Source organism: Callithrix jacchus, chromosome 1 (genome assembly GCF_049354715.1).
Source record: "Callithrix jacchus isolate 240 chromosome 1, calJac240_pri, whole genome shotgun sequence".
Lineage (NCBI taxonomy): Eukaryota > Metazoa > Chordata > Mammalia > Primates > Cebidae > Callithrix > Callithrix jacchus.
In genome coordinates this window covers 24,815,124-24,836,690 of record NC_133502.1, presented here as the reverse complement: position 1 = coordinate 24,836,690, position 21,567 = coordinate 24,815,124, and the positions used below count along the sequence as shown (strand labels likewise).

General features: G+C 40.2%; 1 protein-coding gene across 7 annotated transcripts in view; it reads right to left on the bottom strand.

Annotated features, from left to right (window-relative positions):
- Positions 1-1,491: 1,491 nt before the first annotated feature.
- MYO16 (myosin XVI) overlaps positions 1,492-21,567 on the bottom strand; it is a 773,187-nt gene continuing 753,111 nt past the window's right edge. For all 7 annotated transcript variants that reach the window (XM_054249238.2, XM_017970444.5, XM_078347436.1 and 4 more), the window contains one exon: positions 1,492-2,900. In XM_054249238.2, the coding sequence (XP_054105213.2) occupies positions 2,673-2,900 (228 nt within the window). In that variant the 3' untranslated portion in view covers positions 1,492-2,672. The remainder of the gene's footprint in view (positions 2,901-21,567) is intronic.

Genomic DNA, 21,567 nt, shown 5'->3' with positions numbered 1-21,567 from the left:
AAAGCTTCAATTTCAGTATCCATATAAAAATGATAAAAATTACCTTGTAGGCATATGTCAGTGCTGTGGACTGTACTGTGTCCTCCCAGAAATCCTGTGTTGAAACCCTGATCCCCAATATGATGGAATTTGTAGGTAGGGTCTTTGGGAGATGATTAGCTCATGAGGGCAGAGCCCTCATGATGGAATTCATGCCATTATAAGAAGAGACACCAGAGAGTGAGCTTCCTCCCCTTCTCTGAATATGTGCGGGTGTGATGAGAAGATGGCCATCCGCCATCAAGGAAGCAGGCCCTCACCAGACACGGGATCTGCAGAAACTTTGGTCTTGGACTTCCTAGGCTTCAGAACTGTGTGAATATGTGCTTGAAGCTGAAGTCACCCCGCCTCTGGCAATTTGTTACAGCAGCCCTCACTGAAATCGCCGATTTAGGAATCATATGGGCTGAGTACCTCACACAGTCACCACAATGCTCAGTGAACATTTAAAACAAGTTCTTGCAATGTGCAGTGCTTGCACAGTTTATTTTTCACCCTGGCCTAGATATATTGTGGGGAGGAAGAATGCAATTCAAAGTTTTAATTCAGCCAAGATCGTTAAGTGCCTACTGTGTGCAAAGCTTGGCCCAGGAAGCTGTGGATCAAGGGAAAGTTGGCTTCTTTCATTGCTTCCTGGCTGGGGTTGGAAGTCAGAAGGGACAGAGATGAGAGAAGCAGGCAGGGAGTGGGGCTCGGCTGCTGCCGGGCTGGAGGTCAGGCAGAACACTTCCTGTGGTTGTTGGCTGGCTGAAGTAACGTTGCAGTAACTACATATTCACCACGTGCTTTTGTTTGTTGGGTTTGATGCTTCAGCATCTGGGGCCCTGATGACCTTGGAGGAGCTGCCCTTCCCAGGGTTAGCCCTGTCCAAAAGATGGTGATGATTCACCCCAGAACACGATTTTCAAATACAAGTCCACCAATCTGGAGCCCACATCCCTGAAGAGCCTCCCTGTGGGTTCTCATAGAGCTGTCATTCCAGGCCACCCTCCACCCACCCTAGTCACCTCAAGACCAGATCCCGGACAGGTAGGTGCGGCTCCTCCGCTCCAGAACCCACCCACATTTCTCGAAGCAGCCAGTTCTATGCCTGCTTACCCTGCCATGCCCTTTCCTAGTGTTGTGCAAACTAAAATCAAAGGCCGCCCTATGTCCTCTGCTTCCTGGCTGACCTTGGTGGGCCTCCTGATGGCATTATGCGCTCCCTTCTCTGGAATTTCTGAGTATGACAAACCTTCTTTTCAATGGGACTCCCTTCCAGAACTGTTGGTCTCACCATACCTGAATCATCATAAAGCCTATACTGTAAGACAAATCACTGGTGTCTAAAGTTTGCAAAATTCTATGGGCCCCACATGAAGGGGTTCTGGTTGAGACCACTTCATCGCCCCTACTTCTCAGACCAGAAAACACAAGCGTTCATGGAGCCAATAATAACGACAACAAAAGAAGTAGAAGAACACAGTTGTACCTCTTTATTGGCACAGTAACTTTTCAAAGGCTGGTATGAATAAAAAGTTCCAAGAAGCAAGACAAGGTGGTCTGGAGCCACTGCTCAGAACTTTCCAACAGCCAATGGAAGCACGTCAATGAACAGGCCTTGCATTATGGGAGGGTTGAGGATATACAGCGAGGGAATCATGCAGCGTAACTCCCAGGGAAGAGCATCCTGTGACGCAGTCCCTGCTGCTCAAACCAGTGCACAGCAGCCTGCTCATCTGCACCACGCAGGCTTGAATGAATGTGACCATTTTACACCACCAGCTATGGATCGAAGCCATACGTGTTTAACCGAGTGCCATGTGATTGCCTGTGACCTATGCTGAAGTCGGGAGGTGAAATTTAACTAAAGGGTGCACAATCCACTTATCCAGAAATACAGGGCATAGAAAAGAACAGCCTCCTCATCCATGAGGAACACTGAAAACATGGGACTCCATTCATAGTTTTGCAAGGGTGACGCTGGCAAAGCTAAAACAACAATGTAGTTTCAAGATTTGAGGTGCTTCAGGTTTAAAAAAAAAAGGACCGTGGAGGAAAAAAATAATCTACAGATGATTTTTTAAAATCTGTATTTTGAAGAAAGGGAGCACCACCAATTGCAAGTTATAAAATTACAGTGATAAACATGTAAATAATTATCAGGTTTGTCATACCAACAAAACACAAATACCCACAAAGAAGTAAGATGTATGTCCTGTATACTGTATTATAATAAAACCATTGGAAGTACAATAAACAGACTGTTGAACAGTAGAAAAACAACTGTACAGGGTGTGCATGGACTGCTCCTTTCCTCCACCATGCGCTCTCTCTGGCTGTGTCCACACTTTTCCCAGCCTCTCTCTTGCTACCTAGAGGTGGCACAGAGCCGAGCCATAAATGAGGAGCCTGAAAATCAGAGTATATCACCACAAGATGGATAAGAAAGAACACACACACACGCACAGACAAGTGCGCGTGCACACACACACACGCACACAGGATCTCATATATTTAGCGTCTGTGTCCTGTGCTTTTTTTGTCTAAATGCGTGGAAAGAAGACACAGCACGTGTCAGAAGGCAGCCTTCTGTTGTTGCAGCCTGGAATCAGCAGGCAGTTCTATTTTGTGAGTCTGCAGTTCAGGCCGCATCAAATGGTGGTGTCCCAGAGCTCAGACGGCAGCCTGTTGCAGGAGGCGCCTTCGGGCTTCTTCAGAAGACTCGGCTTCTTGCAGGGAGGCGGGGGAGGCACTCTGGGCTCAGCGTGGTGCAGGATCTGCTGCCAGTCTTGTCCTTCCTCACAGAGCTTTCTCCTCCAGTCCAAGAGTTCCTGCAGAGCCACACTTTCATTCTCTGAGAGCCTCAGCTGATGGATTACCTGTGGGATGAAGAAGGGGAAAAAAGGGTAGCACCGAATATTGTGAATGAGTGTGAGATGTCACAGCAACATCTGGATACAAACGGGCAGGGCTGGGGCTGGGAGAGGCAGCCTCTTTCCGCAGTCTCCATGCACTGCTGCCTCTGGAAACAGCACCGGGCTAGGGAGGCTGTGCATTGCTGAGAGAAGGCGATGACTGCAAGAAAACCCTGGGAACTAGGTGGAGTATTCATGTGTGCTGCATGAAGAAATCGAAGTCTGCTTGACCTGAGCCTTCAATTATTGTGTACATTCTTATGGCATCTTGTATGTTTTCTTCATTTAATTTCTATCCATAAGAGATGTTCTCCTATTAACAGAGCTTCCTCAAGCTTCACTCCATCCTCTGAGCTGCTCCTCCATCTGTCCACATAGTCAATAGTCAAACTGACTATTAGGCTTACATGGCCTCACTTCCTTCCATAAGGCATTGCTCAAAAATGGACCCATACTCATGAGGGGTCACTCTTAGACAACACAGAATCAAATCACACTTATGTGGAAACTGTTTTCAACCATTAGGTGTTACAAAAGGCAGTCACCAAAATATCCAGTGAGCTCATTCAAGGCAGGCTAGGTGTGCCTGAGAATATTTGAAGCCTCCTTAGGGTATCTACCTGCATGCTCTATTTGGCGGTAGTGAGACAAAGCAATGAGCTAAACTAGCAACTGTGTAGTTTCTCAGGCTCTGAGCCCTCAAAGATGGGAACACTATGGGCCTTTGCAGGAAAGCATCAAAACATGTCATTGTATTAGACATGTCATCTTGTGTCACTATGGACCCCGAAGAGAGACACCCTGCAGACCAAGCTTATCCCCTGACCTCAGCGAGGGCATAAGACAAGCTGGCTATGTGGTCACCCTTTCTCTGCCAGATGCCAGCAGCTGGACATTGCAGATATCAATTTTTCTGACAATTCTAAGGGAGTCGACTGGTTAAAAAAACATGAGATTCTGGAAAACAGAATGGGAACACTGGGGAGAACTCAGAGGAAATGAGATGACTCATCCCACTGCCGAAGCACCAATGACCGTGTTCCAGTACCTTTTTCTATCTCATCACAACCCTCTCCATTAAAATGGGAGAAAATAAAACAAAACAGAACACAAGTCGTTATGGATCTTATGTCGAAAACAGTCACTTGAAAGCAGCAAAGGTAGTTAGTGCTCCAGGCCCAATTCTAACACCAACATCTGAGCCTGCTGTTTCCCAAAGAAAGAAGACTTTCAAGGCTGAGATCAAGGAGATGTTTACAGCATAAGGTCAAACCCATATTCACGGTTCGTAACTAGAGAACTGGAGCTGGTTATTAGTAAAAGCAGCCTCCCCGATTGAATTTACAGACAACGAAAGGAAGGAAAACTTAAGGGTAGAAAAGAGGACTACGGCTACTCATCCCTAAAGCAATCTCTAGGCATAACAGAGAGTGAGCTGCAGAGCAGACTGGGCCCCTTAAAAGACTATTTTTGTGGCCAGGCCCGGTGGCTCACGCCTATAATCCCAGAACTTTGGGAAGCTGAGATGGGTGGATCACGAGGTCAAGAGATTGAGACCATCCTGGTGAACATGGTGAAACCCCGTCTCTACTAAAAATATAAAAATTAGCTGGGCATGGTGGTGCATGCCTGTAGTCCCAGCTACTCAGGAGGCTGAGGCAGGAGAATTGCTCCAACCCAGGAGACAGAGGTTGCGGTGAGCCGAGATCGCGGCATTGCAGCCCAGCCTGGGTAACAAGAGCGAAACTCCGTCTCAAAAAAAAGAAAAAGAGTATTTTTGTTAGTCTTTAATGCTGCATCAGAATGACCTGGAAATGAGAAATTCTACTGGGCAGATGCTTGTGGAAGCCAGATTGCTTCCACTCTCAGCAGAGTGAGCCAAGAAAGCAGGGTGGTGGGAGCATGCACGAAATGAGGTTATTTAGTGGACACTTTGGCTACTCATGTGCTAGGTGCTTTCCTAAGCACCTCCCAGGCATTAGCTCGTCAGCTCTTAAGAGCCCTTCTTAAAGTGGGTGCTGTTATTTTGCAGGTGAGGAAACAGGAGCAGGGCAGTCAGGTAATCTGCCCAAAGCCACGTGGGAAACGACAGATCCTGGCAGCCTGACCCAAGAGTCCATTATTTAGCTGTCACTCTACTGTGCTTATCCCAACTGTTGTTGCCCAGGATCTGATACAGGCTAAGGATCAGAGTCCCCTGCACCCTGTTCCTCTTTCCTTCTTTTTCTGAATGGGACGACCGTCATATCTCCGTTTCTCCAGGAGCATGTGCCAGCTCCTCCATCATCCTCCACCAGTGTCTGTTGTGCTGGTTACATTCCCTTCAGTCTCATTACTGTGGACATAGAACATTCATATTCATGTTCCTTGGCACACATTCAGCATACAGTAGTGATCTTTGAAAACAATGTCACCAGATTAGGAAAAAAACATTTAACCGATGGAAGAATCTCTCTACCATGTCAACGGATTATTTTCCCCAGGCTTTCTTGAGACACCATCTTTCCTAAATGACACAACTTCATATTCACTTATTTAGAAAACAAACTGGGGAACTTCCACTTCTGGATAAGATATAATAACAGGCGGAGAACGATCCAAGATGGCCAATCACTAACATCCCGGGATTGCAGCTCTCAGGGAAGGCGCAGAGAACTAGAGGACGCCACACTTTCAGACAAATTCTGGTCGCTCACGGAGCAGAAGATCCCCCAGTGGAGGAAACACACGGGTGGCCAGCGTGACTCTCGCGGCCGGCACAGCGGTTCCGCGGGCACCTCAGCGCGGCAGCTCTCGGAGCAGAGTAAACAGGTATGGAGGACCCACTCGGGCCCCCAGCACGACACCAGAGCCCGGCTCAGTGGCTGTGACGGCACCTCGGTGCGGCAGAGCTTGGCTCAGAGTAAACGGGACCGGTTCCCCTTCTGACCGAGGTTTGGAGCCCCGGGAAGGCAGAGTCCCTACTTCGGACACAAGAAGGAAGCCAGACAGGAGAACCCTGGGCAGAAAAGCACCATCAGTTTTAACGCTGCTGCTCTGGCCCTGGGAACTAACAACCTGGACGCCCACTCAAGAGACCTAATCTGAAAGTTGGTAAATTCAAAGACGGCAGGAGGATAAATTTACAATGATGGCAAGAAACCAGTGTAAAAAAGCTGAGAATATTCAAAGTCAGAATGCCTCTCCCTCTAAAGATGATCACAGTTCCACATCGACAATGGAACAAGGCTTGATGGAGAATGAGCACATCCTGATGACAGAATCACTCTTCAAGGAATGGATAATAACAAACTTCGGTGAGTTAAAAGAACACGTTGTAGCCCAATGTAAAGAAACTAGGAACTTTGAAAAAAGGTTTGATGAAATCCTATTGAGAATAGACAACTTAGAGAGGAGTATGAGTGAATTAATGGAACTGAAGAATACAATACAGGAACTCCGAGAAGTATGCACAGGTTTAAACACTCGAATTGTTCAAGCAGAAGAAAGGATATCAGAGGTCAAAGTCCAACTTAATGAAATAAAACGTGAAGAAAAGATTAGAGAAAAAAGGATAAAAAGGAATGAGCAAAGTCTCCAAGAAATGTGGGACTATGTGAAAAGACCAAATTTACGTTTGATTGGTGTACCTGAATGTGACGGAGAGAATGAATCCAAGCTAGAAAATACCCTTCAGGATATTATTCAGGAAAATTTTCCTAAACTAGCAAAGCAGGTCAACATTCAACCCCAGGTAATACAGAGAACAGCACAAAGATATTCCTCAAGAAGAGCAACCCCAAGGCACATAATTGTTAGATTCACCAGGGTTGAAACGAAGGAGAAAATACTAAGGGCAGCCAGAGAGAAAGGTCAGGTTACCCACAAAGGCAAGCCTATCAGACTTACAGCAGATCTCTCAGCAGAAACTCTACAAGCCAGAAGAGAGTGGGGGCCAATATTCAACATCCTCAAAGAACAGAACCTTCAGCCCAGAATTTCATATCCAGCCAAACTAAGCTTCACAACTGAAGGAAAAATAAAATCTTTTATGAACAAGCAAGAACTCAGAGATTTTATTACCACCAGGCCTGCTTTACAAGAGCTTCTGAAAGAAGCATTACATGCAGAAAGAAACAACCAGTATTAGCTTTTCTAAAAATACACCAAAAAGTAAAGAGCACGAACATAAAGAAGAATTTACACCAACGAATGGATAAAACAGCCAGTCAACATCAAATGGCAGTAACCCTAAATTTAAATTGACTAAATCCCCCAATCAAAAGACACAGCCAAAACCCAATGGCATGTTACATCCAGACCTGTTTCACATGCAAGGATACACAAAGACTCAAAACAAAGGGATGGAGAAAGATTTACCAACCAAATAGAGAGCAAAAATAAATAATAAATAAATAAAAAGCAGGAGTTGCAAATCTCGTAGCGGATAAAACAGATTTTAAAGCAACAAAGATACAATGGCAAAAGGATCAATGCAACAACAAGAGCTAACGATCCTAACACCCAGATACATAGAGACTTAGACTCAATGAGACAGAAAATTAATAAGGATATCAAGGACTCGAACTCAGATCAGGAACAAGTAAACTTAATAAATATTTATAGAGCTCTCCACTTCAAATACACAAAATATACATTCTTGTCAATACCACATCACACCTACCCATAAGTTTAAATGAAACATTGATTGGCCATTAATAATACCCAATTTTTTTCAAAATAAAGCAATATTTCCATTTACTCTCCCTCCTTCTCTTCCTCTTTCTCCCTCTCCTTTACTTATTTTTTTTCCTTTCCTTCTCTCAAAAAAAAAAAAAAAAAAGAAATCAACTTGTAAATCTCTAGATCCAGGTCGGCAATGTCTCTCTAATTGCTTGATTTCCTTCCTTCCCTTCCCTTCCTCCCTCCCCGCTTCCTCCCTTCCTTCCTTCCTTCATCCCTTCCTTCCTCCCTACCATCCTTCTTCCCTCCCTTCCTGCCTTCCTCCCCCCCCCAAAAAAGATATAATAACAGGCTACAGCACGTTACTGTGCCCATTGTAAAAATTTCAAACAAGAGTCAATTACAAAAATCATTTTTCTAAAGCATCGGGAAATTCTGACAAATGGAGAAAATTTCAGATAGAGTGAAGCTTTTTGAGGTGAACTGATAATTACCAACTGCTTCCCCCACCCCTCAGGACATCTGCCAATTCTGAGCTCTTCCCCAGATCCAGAGAGTCTTTTCTGGAAGAAAGAGAAACCACACGATATGTTGCAGTCGCAACAGACTAAAGAAACTAAGTGGAGACTTGTGCATCCTCAAATGCACAGCCATTGTCCACAAGGGACACTCATTTAGCTGTTCACCTGCAAGGGTGATGGCTGCTTAGGCTAAAGCTTATAAAAAGCAGAATGAAATCTCCTACAATGACACAGGTGCTTCAGAAGTAAAACCCTGGCAGGGGTGATGATGGCTTCCAGCACGTGGCCAGTCTTATCTTAAAACATTTGCTGGATTTTGAAATGGTGTGAGGCACAAGGCTGCAGAGCCAGGCTGAATCACAGGGCTGAATCTGCTGTCATCTTTCAGTGCTAAGGAACAAAGACCTCTAGATGAAAGGCGCGGGCAGATCAAGCCTGAGGGTTAGGAGAGAATCGGGGGAGACTGGTTCTCCAGCACAGCCCGGCGAGGAACTACCCTAAGAGTGAAAGTTGATGTCTTCATGGAAACACTGGAAGCCAGAACTACCGGAGGAAAAAAAGGTCAATGTAAAATTTTACTCTGAATAAGAAATATCCCTCAAAAATGAAAGTGATAATATTGTGTTTTTTTCCTTGCTAATTTGTTCCTTGTAGATTCTGAATATTTGTCCTTTGTCAGATGTATAGATTGTGAAAATTTTCCTCCCACTCTGTGGGTTGTCTGTTTACTCTGCTGACTGTTCCTTTTGCCCTACAAAAGTTCTTTAGTTTAATTAAGTTCCACCTATTTGTTTCATTGAATTTGCTGTTGGGTTCTTGGTCATAAAGTCTTTGCCTAAGCCAATGTCAAGAAGGGTTTTCCAATGTTGTCTTCTAGAATTTTTAGAGTTTCAGGTCTTAGATTTAAGTCCCTGATCCATCTGGAGTTGACTTTTGTATGAGGTGAGAGATGAGGGTCCAGTTTCATTCTCCTATATGTGGCTTGCCAATTATCTCAGGACCATTCATTGAATAGGGTGTTCTTTCTCCGCTTCGTGTTTTTGTTTGCTGTGTTGAAGATCAGTTGACTGTAAGCATTTGGGTTTATTTGTGGGTTCTCTATTCTGTTCCATTGGTTTGTCTGCCTATTTTCTACCAGTACCATGTCGTTTGGTGACTGTGGTCTCATAGTACAGTTTGAAATCAGATAATGTGATGCCTCCAGGTTTGTCCTTGTTGCTTAGGCTCTATGGACTTTTTGGTTCCATATTAATTTTAGATTGTATTTTCTAGCTCTGTGAAGAATAATGTTGGTATTTTGATGGGGATTATATTGAATTTGTAAGTTGTTTTTGGCAGTATGGTCATTTTCACAATATTGATTCTACTCATCTTTGAGCATGGGATGTGTTTCCGTTTGTTTGTGTCATCTATGATTTCTTTCAAAGTGGACTAAGGACGTGAGTAGACAATTCTCAAAAGAAGATAGACAAATGTCCAACAAACACATGAAAAAAATGCTTAACATCACTAACGATCAGGGAAGTGCAAATCGAAACCACACTGTGATACACCTTATCCGCACAAGAATGAATGTTGTCAAAAAATCAAAAAATTATAAATGTTGGTTTAGACGTTATGAAAAGGGAACACTTGTACACTGCTGGTGGGAGTGGAAACTAGTGCAGCTGCTATGGAAAACGGTGTGGAGATTCCTTAAAGAAATAAAAGTAGAACTATCATTTGGCCCAGCAATCCCACTACTGAGTGTCTACCCAGAGGAAAAGAAGTCATTATACAAAAAACATACATGCACGTGCATGTTAGCAGCACAATTTGCAATTGCAAAAATGTGGAACCAGCCCAAATGCCCATCAATCAATGAGTGGATAAAGAAACGGTGGTATATAATGATATATATACACACATGTATATATACCCTATATATGATATATAGGATATCATATATGTCTATAATGTATAGATATATATGATGTATGTGTGTGCATATATATATATATATATATGTATGATGGAATACTACTCTGACATAAAAAGTAATGAATTATTGACATGAGCAGGTACCTGGATGGGACTGGAGACTATAATTCTAAGTAAACTAATTCGGGAATGGAAACCCAAACATTGTACGTTCTCACTCATAAATGGGAGCGAAGCTATGAGGATGCGAAGGCATAAGAATGACACAATGGACTTTGGGGACTGGGAGGGAATGAGGGATGAAAGACCACAAATTGGGTTCAGTGTACACTGCTTGGGTGATGGATGCATCAAAATCTCACAAATTGCCACTAAATAACTTACTCATGTAACCAAATATCACCTGTTCACCAAAAACCTATGGAAATAAAGACATTTTTAAAAGGAAGTGAAATAAAGATGTTTTGGACAAACAAAAATGATGGAATTTGTCATCAAAACTCTCACACTAATAGAAAGAAAGAAATAAGATTTTTTTTTTTTTTTTTTTTTTTTTATAAAAGAAGATGACTCCAGATGGAAGAAATGGAAATGTAAGAGGGAACTAAGAGCACGGGAATTAGCAAACCCATGAGTAAATATAAATTATATGCTCGGAATGTCTTATAAACATTAAACTACATGAAGAATACAAGTGCATGCCAGCAATAACTGCAAAGCGCTGTTACTGGGATGAAATAGAGTTTCAAGGTGTGAAGGTTCTAGCAGAATCAGAAAAGGGGTGGAAGTTTTCAAATCCGTTAGGAAGCAACGAGTCAAGGGTTCATGTTTTCTCCTCTTGTGAATAAATATAATATTTAATCAAAGTTAATATAACAGCAAAATAATAAATGATGCATGTTTTCTCCTCTTGTGAATAAATATAATAGTTAATATAAGAGCGAAATAATAAATATCCAATTAATCTAAAAGAATGCATGAACTGTAGAGAAAAGGGTATACAAATAGAGGATAATTCCTAACAAGACAAAATAAAGCATAAAAACCAGACAAACAGGATCCACATCTCCACCCAGCAGTTGGTGTTACTCTTCCATCCCCTTATGGCATATGCTGTATTTATCTTGATGCTAGCGTGTCTGATAGACCATACAACTCCGTGCTTACACCAAGCGCAAAATACATCCACTCCATATTTCCTCTAAATCCTAAACTCTTTTCAGCAGTTTTTCATAGTGACCAAAAATACACTAGATGTGACCCTCTGCTTAACCTTCATAATAGGAACAGACTTAAAGATTTGAGTCACTTCACAGAAGCCTAGCAGCAGTGCCAGTCTGCTGAGAGTGACTTTTACCGGCTGCTCATCTGAATTAGGCTTGTCGGGAAGGATTTTGACAAAAAATGTCCAAATCCCTTGAGTCATTGCTTCTCTTTTTGGGAAAAAAAAAATGCTCTCTTACACTTTCAAAGCTTCTCAGTGTTTACCAAAAATATCTGAATTCCCAAGTACCTTATAAAAGGTGAAACTTACACAAACCCTTTGAAAGCTCTTTCTTTTTTTTTTTTTTTTTTTTTTTTTTGAGACAGAGTTTCGCTCTTGTTACCCAGGCTGGAGTGCAATGGCGCGATCTCGGCTCACCGCAACCTCCGCCTCCTGGGTTCAGGCAATTCTCCTGCCTCAGCCTCCTGAGTAGCTGGGATTACAGGCACGCGCCACCGTGCCCAGCTAATTTTTTGTATTTTTGGTAGAGACGGGATTTCACCATGTTGGCCAGGATGGTCTCGATCTCTTGACCTCGTGATCCACCCGCCTCGGCCTCCCAAAGTGTGAAAGCCCTTTCTTAATGAGGATGTTGATGTCTTGAATAGTGTAGTGAGTACAGGACACTATATTTGAATCAACAGACAAGAACTTTGCATACTTCTTTGATAAGCAAAAATTTGACTGATGTTTGCAATAACCAATTAACATTCAGAATAAACCCCTTTATTGAGGGATTTCACGGAAATTTTCTTATTTTTTATTATAGACATCAACAGCTATTGAGTAAAATCCACCAGGTATATAAGAACTGCCAGAATGGCTGAAATAAGGTGCTAACATCTTCCATTAGTGATCTGGATTTAAAATAAAACTGGCCGGGCGCGGTGGCTCACGCCTGTAATCCCAGCACTTTGGGAGGCTGAGGTGGGCAGATCACGAGGTCAAGAAATCGAGACCATCCTGGCCAACATGGTGAAATCCTGTATCTACTAAAGACACAAAAAAATTAGCTGGGCATGGTGGCACGCGCCTGTGGTTCCAGCTACTCGGCAGGCCGAGGCAGGAGAATTGCTTGAAGCCGGGAGGTGGAGGTTGCAGTGAGCCAATGTCACGCCATTGCACTCCAGACTGGCACCTAGTGACGGAGTGAAACTCTGTCTCAAAAAAATAAAAATAAAATAAAACCAAATAATGTTCACAGGTTATGTTATAATGCAGGTTAAAATTCTATGTAAGACTGTATGATAGGCCACTACCTTCAACCTAGTTGAGAGGGCATTTTAAAATTATCATCTGTGAGGCAAGAAATAGAAGATCAGAAGAGGAGACCAGTATTCTTTAACAATGTTTAATCTGCTATATTTCTATTTATTTATTAGATTCCGAGAAACAAGAATTACTTTTCTCATATATAGTGAAAAAGCTTTAAAATTTCAGAATAGCAATCACATGCAATCATGAATGCTAGCCATCTAAATGGCAGTCCCACACTATAAAAACAATACAAAGTATTTAAAATATTCATTGCTGTAAAATCATGTAAATCAGTGTTTATCCATCCTTTAAACTTTAGGTCCTACTGGTAACAAAAACACTCATGGCTTCCTTTACCAATTTTTGATAATCACAATAAATTACATATTATCAAAAAAAAAGCAATAGCGATTTTGTAACAACAAGCTTTAGTTTTGATACCATTTCTCTTCAGAAAGAGAAAAAATTTCCTCTGGGGATTAAGGATGCTGCTGGCAGTGTGAGGCTGGAGTCAGCTGGCTTCACACCAAGTATAATTCATTCTGATTTGTTTGTACGGTGCAAAGGATGCCATAGTGGTATCTTTGAACTTCAAGCTCATTTTCCATTCCTTCAAAATACTCATTATCTTCACCCCTTATCCCCACTTCAGATAACAAGTCACTTATTTATTTTCTTTTCTGGAACTTTTATAATAGTCTTTGTACACAGAATCATTATCTTTCAGAACCAGAAGGCAAGTGTTATAACTGGGGAAGTACAAAGGGCTCCACATCTGCAAACCTTTGCGCTTGCATCGCACGCCTCTGCTGGAGGAGCTCACTGCCTCGTGAATATGACAAATGCACTGCTTTTCAAGGAGCTTTTAGACAAACACAACACCTAAGTGTCTTAAGTGTTACACATGGCACAGAGACAGAGCAGGGCAAAATGACGTGGTTTTTTTTTTTGTTTTTTTTTTTTTTAGCTTTTTTAGCTTTTTTATTAAACCATTTACCTGGGAAAGGGAGCTTTATGGAGGGAAGTCTGAGGAGGCTTCACAAGTTAATTAACCTTTGGTCTTAATATTGAGAAATGAAATGTGTACCTAACCAGTTAGAAAAGGGGAGAAGGACAGGCAGGGAGAAGGATTTCCATAGAATTTGACGTAGACAAGTGACAGGAATGGCACTGAACTTCATTTTCTAACATGAAATGACAAACCCATGTGGAATTGGAGGATGGTTTTGAGCACAGTCAGTATAGCTAAAAAAGCTGGCCTCTGGAGCCCGAATGCGTGGGATGGAACCCAAGTTTGTGATACACTTGTGCAATGTCGATCAAGCATTCCCTGGCTTCCTCACCTGTAAAGAGGGACCACAAGAAATTACCTGCCTTGTAACAACTTGGTATGGATTATATGAGTCACATGTGCAGGTGACTTAAAAGAATGCCTTAAAAAAAAGTAGAGAGTGCTGTTTAAATATGAGCTGTTATGATTGTGCTGTGGTTAGCTCCTTGACTTGGAAAAAATCCCTAACACTGCTGAATTATGATTATTCTGATGACTAAATTAAATAATGCTAAATGAAAGCACTTCTCACGATTTATGGCCTCTTATAAACATAACATAATTTATTCTATTATTACTAAAAAGCAACCCTGAAACTACTGAGCAACACAGTGGACTTAAAACAGAACTCTGATTTATATATGAGTCAAAACCAAAGAAACTTTCACAGAAAGAAAATCGAAAACACTTAGAGCTTTTTTGAATTTTAAGGGTAAGAAAAAAAAGAGTATAAAGAGATTTTAGTGACCTATTTAAACAGTTGTTAAATGCAATGCTTCTGAAGTTATGGTTTGTATTTTCAGGAGTCTTCAAATTCCTTCAACAATTTAAAATATATTTGCATTTATATATTCATGATATTTTTTTAAAGTAATTGTGCTTTGTATAATCTTGAATATCTACATGTCAGGCTAGTGCTCAATGAGATTTTTTGTCTTTGTATTTTATTTACAAGTAGGATGAAAGAAGTATTATTATGTATATTGTTGTAGTTAATGAGAAAAGAGCAGATGGATTTAATATGCAATACATATTCTTTTTCCTGCAAGAAAAGCTCTGTGATATTGCAAAGTAGGGTATGTTCAAAAGTTGACTGTCAACTTAGAGAGAGTGGTAGGGGTTTGGTTAGACGGTGGATAAGGTGGGAACAATGCATGAAGCTTGAGGGAACCTAATGAATAGAAAAATCAGTGCACATGCTTCCAACAGCCATGTCATTTCAGCCAAAGAAAATCTCATGCCTAACGTCAATGTTGTGAACTGAACTTTGTTTTTTTTGCTTTTGTAGACTTTTATCCTGCTCAATTGGTCCATTTGCTTTGGTTTTATAGCTGAAATGGGAGCTAAAAGAATAGAGATTGTGTGTAACATTGTGCGTCTATACATTTAATTAACATTGTGGTGAAATAGTTTAAGAAACTTTAAGGTCAAGGGGATTTTTCCTTGATTTAAAAAACATCATGTGTATTACGAGAGTAGGAGAAATGTTGATCTATTGCGTGCAGATAGAATTAGTTACTGCTTCCCAGGGCTGTGGTGTCCTTGGAGCCTCAAATGAGTAAATGAATCTCTACCCGGCACAAAGTATCCAGTGTACTTGCTCAGAGTGTTTAAATAGAGTAAGAGTATGAATGCATGACCCTCATTTGAGAGAAGGGAGAAACGTTATCACACAATATTAAATGTGTGAGTCCACTAAAAAAAAAAGTCTTGGGGGTAAATGGGCACCTCAGCTCCATCAAGTCCAGGAAAGAGAAGAGAAGAGAGGGCCTTCAAGCAATGCCAGGCTTCCCCTGAACGCATTCTTACATGTGAGTTGTATTTCACATTCACACATTCAGGGAAGGGATTTTCAAACACTAGAAAGCTCTGGGAACTTATTAAAAATTCTCGGCTGCTCTGAAATCACACAGGGTGTGGGTGGTCCCTGCCCATTTCTTGCTGTGAATTCAGACATGCCTAAATAGGTCTGAATGGCTAGCGTGTGGAGCCACTGAAGGAGAGGGGAACAGTCACCACGGACTCCTGGCGGCCACAGTGCCTTAGGGTTAGGGATCAAACGAACTTCCATGTCCTAAATCACTATGTTTGGATAGCACAGAAAACATCGTACGATTCTATAACAGGTACAAAACCCAGGCACTTAGAAGAGTGTACAGGCTCTCTGATAGTTCAATGTCTTTGAAAACAAAATTGTTTGGTGAATAAACTAATAAGACGCTTGCTAGTTATCCCATAATTTGTATTTTTAAAGTTGACATTCAAAAGAGAGCTGAAAGCTTCAAAGTTTGGGGTCCACTTGCAGTTCTGTAATGAGAGAGCAAAGTCACAGTTTATAGGGAGCTAGGAAAATCTGACGTCCAAAGAAATTGACAAAAGGAGCCATTCCATGGACACCAGTGGCCAGGGCAGTATTATTACTGCAGCACTTAGGGTGACGCCGGCGTTTCTCATACGCAACCTCCTGTCAGTTTAGATGACCTAAAATATGACCTGAGTGAAACCTCTAACACCACTATGTTCTCCTTTCTGCTCTTAAGAAAGAATCATATAAGGTAAAAGCTAAGTCATTTACATTCAATAAATGTCTATGCCTCTGAAGACCAGAAAAGCGTTTCAAGCTCCCAGCATGTGTGAACAGATACATAAATGATATGATCCAGACCCATTTCCCTACGGGCTGCAATACTCAGCCTCAAACAAAATCCCTTCCATTCATTAGGTTTCCAACAAGAAGATTCCTTCATGGAAATGTTAATTCTTAAGAAATTACAATACTACTCAAGATACCAGTGGTTACCAACTTGACAACTCACTGTGGGGATTTAAAAAATGGTTTTATTCTGTTATTGAGAAAACCTTGGTGATTGGAAATTTAGACATTCAAGACATGGATCTAGTTTCAATTTCTATATTACATTATGAAGTATCTTGTGGATCCCAACATTCAGGAGATATCAATTAGATAGGAAGACAGAGTTTGATAAAGTGACGTAAAAACGGAGATTATGCAAGTGTTGTTTCTAAACTGAGGCACTTGTAATTAGTTCACTTATTATTAGGGGTTACAAAACACTAAGTCTCTCACAACCTGGAGGAAAATGCAACTTGTTTTAAAGGCTTAATGAGGTTTATTACTTATGTATATATTTACTAATTTTCAATAATTTCCTATTGGGCAATTTTGAGGTCCAGGGCATGAACTAATTAAAAATAAAATGTAAATTTTCTTCACCTTCTGTGGATATGCATTCCTGTGGATCACATTAATAAATGTAAATTAATAATTTGCTGCCGATTTTTAACTTAAGTCTTTCCCTTCAAGGATAAAAATAGTCTTTGTTAAATAATTCATATGTAAAATCATGTTGCTGTTCATTTGTCACAGAATTGATTTTTCTATTGACTATTCACCCAAAGGTGAAAAGAGGCATTTACTGACATTTATGGAAATTAAAAGAAGGAAATGTCTTGGCTGACTGAATAGTGAATATTAGTGTTTCAAATGCAAATCACATTTCTACTTGGTGCTAACGAGATGTTGAAGAATTAAAAATGTTGAAAAACGAAATTTGAAAAAACAGAATCTGTAAAACCAAGGTCTACTTAAATAAATCCTAAAGATATAGCATAAAATGTGATTTTAAAAAGTCTTTGATTAAAAGCTTACATGTATCTATACTTTTAAAGAACCAAAAAAATTATCTGAAAGTAGAAACAGCACTTCTGGTTTTATAAAAGAGTTGGGCCTTCCTAATTCAGAAATATTTGTTTATATAGCAATACAATTAAATTCATTCTTGGGATTTTGCTTCTTTTGTTGCTTAAGGTTTAAACAAAGGGGAAAATATCCTTTAAAAGACATGTTGAAAGTTTTATTGGAAACAAGAGTAGCTATATCTGGACAACAGTGAGGAAGGAAAGCGAGAGAGAGGATTTGCATTTTTTAACCTTATCTGGATGCTTTAATTTCTTTAAAAATATCAACAACTATTTTTTACTTTTATAATAAGTAACACTATATTAGAACACACTTAGTATAATTTAAATATACATTTATTTGCATTTGGCAGCTGATTTTAACCTCTCTACACATAGCTGTGAGTAAAAATGGACTCTGATGAGTGAATGTATATGTTTCCTCATACCAACTGAAATTTATAAAACAGAAACTTAAAATTTTACTACAAATCATGCAATATAATTCATTTGTGATATTTAGGATAAGGATTTTGTATGAACTCTGTTCTCTTGCCACTTTCTTTAGAGAGAGAAAACTCTGTCTATATAATTTGCTTGCTCAAAAATCTTTAAAGCCACTGCCTTCCCCTAGCCTAAAGAAAGAATCAAGCCCATATGCTTCAAGAAAGTTCTGTATATTCTGGCCACACTGAATTATTCTAGCCTCGTCATCATCCATTGTGACACAGTGTCTATATTTCAACCCAACCAGATATATGTGGAACACACCCTGGAATTCTATTTTTCTTCCCTACAAGCGTCCTGGTTTGTATGTCCAAATTAAAATACCCTGCCTGATGGATGCCTCCTCAAGGTTTCTGAGGCCCATTTCTAGTATCAGCTTCATGATATTGTCTTATATCCTTAAAGCATTTTCACATGTTAGTACTCTACTAGACACTCACAACTGTGTGAAATGTGCAGGTTAAATATCTTTAGCCTCATTTCATAGGTGCAGAAAGTCACCTTTCCAGCCTAAAGTCACTTGGCTAGTAAGCTGTAGAGTCAAAATGCCAGTTCAGGTATAGTTGAGTTTAATCAACTTTTATGTGTATTAATCACACTGCCTTCCAAAAAAGTTTTCCCTGTCAATCAATTAATAAATGTGCTTCAAATGTTTATGAAAATGAAAAGAACTGTGGTGGTTCTAGAGCAAGCCAGATGCAGGCAATCCGACCACCTCCATCAAGGGGTTTTCATTCATACTAGAAATGAGATATAAACGCATAAAAATATATTAAAAATAAAGATGCTTAGACAAGACACAAATACAAAAAATTTAAAAGGCAGAATGGCATTAATTGATTAATAACTTATATATGATTACTGCTGTTGGAACACAGAGGAGAAGCAATTCATTTAAAGGCAGTATGGCCAATGCAATGTGTGATTTGATCTGCATTAAAAGGATGAGTAGGACACAAGAAGAAGACAGGCCAGTTGGGTTGAGTGGTATAACAAATGGTATTCATGTTTTGCTTACATGTGTATAATTATCATAAAACCAAGAGAGAGAAAAGCCCTGTGAGATGTGGCATAGGATGTGACAGTGGACTTTGGAGTAACAATAGAGTTGTGAGTAACTAGGAAAGGAGGTCAGGTGAGGAAAGCAAGGGTCAGAATCACGATAGCATAGCCCCCACAGCTTTCAGAGAGAGGACTCAAGTAGAAGGACACTTCTTCCGACTTGTTACGTTACCCGGTATCTTAATTCACATTGTCTTGCAGGACGCAGTTTAACTGTGAATTCAGTAACTTCTCAAAATAGTTTTTTCCAGAAATAATCATGCTATTTAATCATATGTAACAGTATTAAATAGAATTAAATAGGAATGAAGAAAATAATTTTGTGAAACTGTATTTTAACAGAACCCAATCCAAGTAGATTTAAAAACATCAACTGTAATTGGAAAGGGGCACAGATTAACAACTCAGTGGGATCCATTAGCAACTGTAAAGTCCAGTGACCTGTTAGTGCTCGCTTGAGAAGTGGAGGTAAGACAGGCACTTCTGCATAATCAGTGAATGCCCTCAAAAAGTGCTGAACCTATGAAAATATTTCTATTTCTCAGGGTGTCCAATTTTTTACAGGGAATTGACTTTTTCCTTCAGCAAAATTAAGTTCATTTATTTTAAAAACATTTTAAGAGTTATGAACTTTATATACACATAGAGTCCAGTGTGTGCGTGTGTGTGTGTGTGTGTGAAGGGTGGCTTGATGGAGCACCACCTGATAATTATGTTGTATTAACATTTCTTATTAGCAATATTCCTATAATTCTATCATTGGAAGGCAAGAAGAGGCATGATTTTGGCTATCTTAAAGAATAAAGATTACTGAATAATGAAAGCTAAACTTAGGTACCACAAATATTACTGCCTAACAGCAACAATAAAATAGTAAGCAAATAAATGATGAAGAGGCCCCAGTTAGGTTACCCAAGATGCTATAACAGAGAAATCATAAGTATCAGTGGCTTGGCACAAAAGAACGATATTTCTTGCTCATATTGAAGCCAGAATCTGATGAGTGGGTGACCATTCGTGTCACCATAAGTGAACCTGGCCTCTTTTTGAGACTTGGAGGACTTCCTATCCAGCTTTGGGGTGAGAAAGTTAATAGAAGATCAGGCAAGGTTGGTTTGCATGGGCTACACTTGTAAATGGTACTTCCCACTACGGCTCTCATTCCACTGGCTAGTCTCAGTCAGATGACTACTCCTAACCACAAGGGGTGCTGGGGCATGTAGTTTAGCTTTGTGATTAAGAAAAAGAAGGCATGGATTTGGCAGGCACCACATCTGCCACTGTGACTCTGGGGTCAATACCAGTGCCTTTAAGATACTGTCAGAGGAAATAATGTGGGTACAAATGTTAGAGAAAAGAAAAACAGATGTCAAGGAGGATTAGGAAGGAAAAGAGACAAGACCCTGCTAAAGTAGGCAAAATATGACAGTAAATATTTTAAATTAAATTAAATCTAAATTCTAGAAACAGATGGTAAAAATCACCTGCAAGTGCATAAAATTAATTTAAATCCACTTGGGCTTCAAAATCCAGGCTTTTTATATTACTGACTGCGTGACACTTCTTTTCAATATCACAGTTCATCTGCTTTAGAAACAGAGTCAGAAATACAAAATGTCAGTTTCAAATAATAATGTAATCATATAAATTAGAGAAAACTCAGGTCTACTAGGTCTACGGAGGTCATAAAATGCATACCTTTATCAGTGTGAGCTGACTCGATTTCAGCAGAATGGAAATCCTTCTATTCTCTTAGCCTGAAATTTGCTTCCAAAATTGTCAGAAAATATGGGGCCCAGGTTCCCTGGAGTCTCTCTTCCAATTCTCTGATCTCTTGAGCAGAAACAAAGCTATATGTGTAATATTTTCAACTTACAAAAAAGGCAAACGTTTAACCTTTACTTATATTCTGAACAGATTGAAGTTTCCAAACCTAGTAAAATGATTTTCAAGAAAGTTGTAATATAATATAGTCATAATTGGTGTTTTATATTTAGCCTCTCCTTGTAGTTCATAACTGGAAAGTATCCCTTTCCTAGAATTAACACTTACAGTAATTTCAACCCCACTTGAACATCTAGCGACACGTAGAGTAACTCACTGCAGCCACACTGGCCATTCTGCAATGCAGGCATGCTCCTACCTCTGGGCCTTGGCTGTTGCCTCTGCCTGGAACACTCTGCCGGACCTCAGCACTGGTCTCTCCCTGACGTCCGCATCTCTGCTCAGGGAAGCTTTTGTTGATCCCTGATTTACAATTGCAACTCCACCCAACCTTCCTCCTCACCAGTCTCTACTCTGGTCCCTCCAAACCTTGCTTACCCTGTTTAACAATTTCTACTTTCCACATTTTTTCCTTTTAGTATATTACACATTTTACTTAAATGTTGCTTACTTTCCCATGCTAGAATTTAACTTCTATGAGGACAAGCGTGTTTACTTTGTAACAAGGTATCCCAAGTGCCCAGACCTACGCCTAGCACAAGCAGAACTGCTGATCAGTGAATGAGCCTTTGAAAATCCAATTTTATGCAATCCACTCTCTTGGAATTCTAAATGCTAAATGTATAGTATTATATGCATTAAGTTGCTTTATGCATTGCTTGTAAATGCATGCACATAATTGAATGGAATTACAAACCTTGTATATTATTCTTGACAGGTAATGTAAGGAATGTTCCACAGTCA